The 4,427-nt window shown below is 44.5% G+C and overlaps 1 protein-coding gene across 1 annotated transcript in view; it reads left to right on the top strand.

The window, feature by feature from the left end:
• The first annotated feature begins 502 nt into the window (after positions 1–502).
• apcdd1l (adenomatosis polyposis coli down-regulated 1-like) overlaps positions 503–4,427 on the top strand; it is a 22,037-nt gene continuing 18,112 nt past the window's right edge. The window contains exon 1 of the mRNA XM_035387315.1: positions 503–905. Within this exon, the coding sequence (XP_035243206.1) occupies positions 845–905 (61 nt within the window). The 5' untranslated portion in view covers positions 503–844. The remainder of the gene's footprint in view (positions 906–4,427) is intronic.

The raw sequence follows: 4,427 nt of genomic DNA, 5'->3' as shown, positions 1-4,427 counted from the left end.
CCTGGAAAGGGGGAAAGGCTCGCCCACTGTGGCGGTCCTTCCAAAGAGCCTCGGTGGTCGCAAGCCTGGGCTGGCACCCGTCGGAGTAAACGCATTTCAGGGAGTTTTTAAAAAACTGTCAGGGGAACGTTCTCCTCTCCTCCAACCCACGCACCCTTTGAGCATCCCATGTGCTCCGTAACGCTGAGCCCACAGCTGGCTCGAACCTCGAACCCTTCCTCCTGCGACCCTCCACACAGCGCCCTGAATGGGCCATGAGTTTCAGTGAGTTCAGTGCTTTTGTTGTGATTTTGTTTTTTGTTTTTGTTTTTTGGACTGGGACGCAGTGGTGAATGCGGCCCTCTCCCCTCCCCTGCTTCTGATTTTGCCCTCTTGCACCTTGCTCTCAAATGCTCCCCGGAGGGTTACGTCTGAGAAGTCTAAAGTCCCCTCCTCCTCTCTCTCTCTCTCTCCCTCCTCTCCTCTCCCTCTCTTTAAACCAGCCCCACAGGCAGGAGTACTCAGAACACAGGCACAGTCAGCCAACCCTCCACTGGAGAGCCAGAGAGACTGAGACAGACAGACAAGCTCTCCTGCATAACTCCAATCAGACTGAGGAATACATATATTTAAATCAAATCAAAGGGTCAGCATTACATTTTTTTCTTTCTTTCTGGTGAGAAGGGGAGCTGGAAGCAGAGAGGTGCAGGAGAAAGGCTGCTGACTGGGTCCAGCTTATAGATCCCTTACCTTCAGCAATGGAAATGTCCTTGAAGAAAGCCACTTGTTGAGGTGGTCGTCCACACCTGGATTGCCAAGGAACCTTGTCTTTGTTTGGAGTGTGTGTGTGTGTGTGTGTACAATCATGTCGAAGATTGGTTTCACTCACCTGCTGAAGGGGCTTTGGTTGCTGTGGCTTTGGGAAGGTAAGTGCATGTTGGTCTCTCTCTCTCTCCTCTCCCCTCTCCCCCTCTCCCCCTCTCCCTTTCTCTCTCTGTGTCCTCTGTTTGCCCTCTGATCAAAGCTTTGTGTTTTCTGTCATCAGTTGCTAACAGTTCTCTAACGAAAGAAGTACTCATGGATCAAATGGCGATTTTGCATTTTTTCAAACATTACAGTGTTCAACATTTTTTTCACCGTTCTGGTCCCCATTAAATGAGCTTTGTTTTAAGGTTGTAGAGACTTTGCTTAAAATCTGTTTTCTTTTTTTATTAGCCAGGGAATTAGTGTAAAACTTTGCCCCCAAATGGCTGTGTTCTGAAATGTTCCAGAATGACTGATGACTAACACGTGCTTCTCTGCTAAGTCTATTTTCAATGCCATATTTTAAAAACTGAGCCGTGCTTTTAAACTCAAAGTTTATTAAAATTTGTTGATTCATATAGATCTTTTGCTACCCTGCTCATTGAAGCTTTTAACAGCTCAGAGAAAGAACTGTCAAACACAGCAAGTAACACACTTAACTTTTATCAGTTTGCATTAAGGATGAAAGAAAATGCTTTGCCATAAGAAATTTAACTTAGAGCACGTCTCATTACACAATTGTGAATGATATGCTGTAATGTTGTAACACGGAACTTATGTTCAATTTCAGAATAAATTAGACGATGCATTCACACACACACACACACACACACGCACACACACACACGCACACACTCACACATACTGTAAATTAATTCATGCACACGTTCAGAGCCGTTTTCTGCGATGTTTGTTCACGCGTGAAAGATTGACCACCGGTCTGTAAATCGATGTAGCAGACATTCGGAGATTCCCGGACCAGTTGAGGCCGCTGTTATCTCCTCAGAGAGGCGATGTTTCGGCAGCACGGGCTGCAGATAAGCTGGCAGCGTCTGAAGCGCAGGAACGACAGCGCTGCGAGCAGGGGACACAGTCGCCCTTTTGTTCCGTTTAACCGGGTCTGCTCAGCGAGCTCTGGAGCGCTCAAAATCACGTTACATCACAGGGGCTTAGAGGACCCGCTGGGGTACACCCCCCCCTCGTGATCACAGCGCCTGCATCCTCAATCTCCCGCGCCAGGGCTGGACCGGGCATCAGCGCCAGCTTTCACACAGCACAGCACACTGAGGAGCAAGCACACCTCCACTCAATCTCACAGCACACTGAAGAGCAAGCACACCTCTACTCAATCTCACAGCACACTGAAGAGCAAGCACACCTCTACTCAATCTCACAGAGAATTTACACTGAAGATAAAGCACACCTCTACTCAATCTCACAGCACATTTACACTGAAGATAAAGCACACCTCTACTCTACTCAATCTCACAGAGCATTTACACTGAAGAGCAAGCACACCTCTACTCAATCTCACAGTGCATTTACACTGAAGAGAAAGCACATCTCTACTCAATCTCACAGAGCATTTACACTGAAGAGCAAGCACACCTCTACTCAATCTCACAGTGCATTTACACTGAAGAGAAAGCACACCTCTACTCAATCTCACAGCACAGCACACTGAAGATAAAGCACATCTCTACTCTACTCAATCTCACAGCGCATTTACACTGAAGAGAAAGCACACCTCTACTCAATCTCACAGAGCATTTACACTGAAGAGAAAGCACATCTCTACTCTACTCAATCTCACAGCACAGCACACTGAAGATAAAGCACACCTCTACTCAATCTCACAGCACAGCACACTGAAGATAAAGCACACCTCTACTCAATCTCACAGCACAGCACACAGAAGAGAAAGCACATCTCTACTCAATCTCACAGTGCATTTACACTGAAGAGAAAGTACACCTCTACTCAATCTCACAGAGCATTTACACTGAAGATAAAGTACACCTCTACTCAATCTCACAGCGCGTTTACACTGAAGAGAAAGCACATCTCTACTCAATCTCACAGCACATTTACACTGAAGAGAAAGCACACCTCTACTCTACTCAATCACACAGAGCATTTACACTGAAGAGCAAGCACACCTCTACTCAATCTCACAGCACAGCACACTGAAGAGCAAGCACACCTCTACTCTACTCAATCTCACAGTGCATTTACACTGAAGAGCAAGCACACCTCTACTCAATCTCACAGCACAGCACACTGAAGAGCAAGCACACCTCTACTCTACTCAATCTCACAGCGCATTTACACTGAAGAGAAAGCAAACCTCTACTCAATCTCACAGCACATTTACACTGAAGATAAAGCACACCTCTATTCTACTCAATCTCACAGAGCATTTACACTGGAGAGAAAGCACACCTCTACTCAATCTCACAGAGCATTTACCCTGAAGATAAAGCACACCTCTACTCAATCTCAAAGCACAGCACACTGAGGAGAAAGCACACCTCTACTCAATCTCACAGAGCATTTACCCTGAAGATAAAGCACACCTCTACTTAATCTCAAAGCACAGCACACTGAGGAGAAAGCACACCTCTACTCAATCTCACAGAGCATTTACACTGAAGATAAAGCACACCTCTACTCAATCTCACAGAGCATTTACACTGAAGATAAAGCACACCTCTACTCAATCTCACAGAGCATTTACACTGAAGAGCAAGCACACCTCTACTCAATCTCACAGAGCATTTACACTGAAGAGCAAGCACACCTCTACTCAACCTCACAGTGCATTTACACTGAGGAGAAAGCACACCTCTACTCAATCTCACAGAGCATTTACACTGAAGAGAATGCACACCTCTACTCAATCTCACAGAGCATTTACACTGAGGAGAAAGCACACCTCTACTCAATCTCACAGCACATTTACACTGAAGAGCAAGCACACCTCTACTCAATCTCACAGCACAGCACACTGAAGAGAAAGCACACCTCTGAAGTCAGTTCTAATAGGAATGCACATAGGACATTATGCTCAATACTGAGTTCATCTTAACAGGGATGTTAATAAAGGACAATAAAAGGGTCATTTTGGTTAGGTTTTTTGGGTGTTTTTATCAGCTGGTTTTTTAAGATGATAAATATCACAGTGCACTACATTGGAGCGGGTGTTTCCGATTCCAGCTGAAGTTGGGAAATGTACTGTAATTCTTTGTTACTGCTCGTGGTGTTAGAGCTGACTGACCTTTTGCAGAATACACCGTCTGATAGGTACATTCTGAAAACCTCAGGTACATGTGGTAAATAATATACAACGAGACAAAAATAAACAAACTGCAAATAGATGTAATAGCTTCAATTTCATATCATAAATGGACAGAAGTAATATAACAGAAATATTTTGGACTTTGTAAAATACTATATGAGGAAGGAAACACCATGTATCCATGGTGAACATTTTGGAAGTTCACTGTCAAAAACTGAAAAGTTCAACTGATTCTACCATCAAAAATATTTAAGTAGCAGAGAGCCAGACCTCTCGGGAGCCTCTGGTGAAATTACCTAATTTTTCCGAAATCAGGCTTGTTTAAAGGTTTATTTTCTTCTTTAAG

Source organism: Anguilla anguilla, chromosome 13 (genome assembly GCF_013347855.1).
Source record: "Anguilla anguilla isolate fAngAng1 chromosome 13, fAngAng1.pri, whole genome shotgun sequence".
Lineage (NCBI taxonomy): Eukaryota > Metazoa > Chordata > Actinopteri > Anguilliformes > Anguillidae > Anguilla > Anguilla anguilla.
This window is presented reverse-complemented; position numbering and strand designations above follow the sequence as displayed.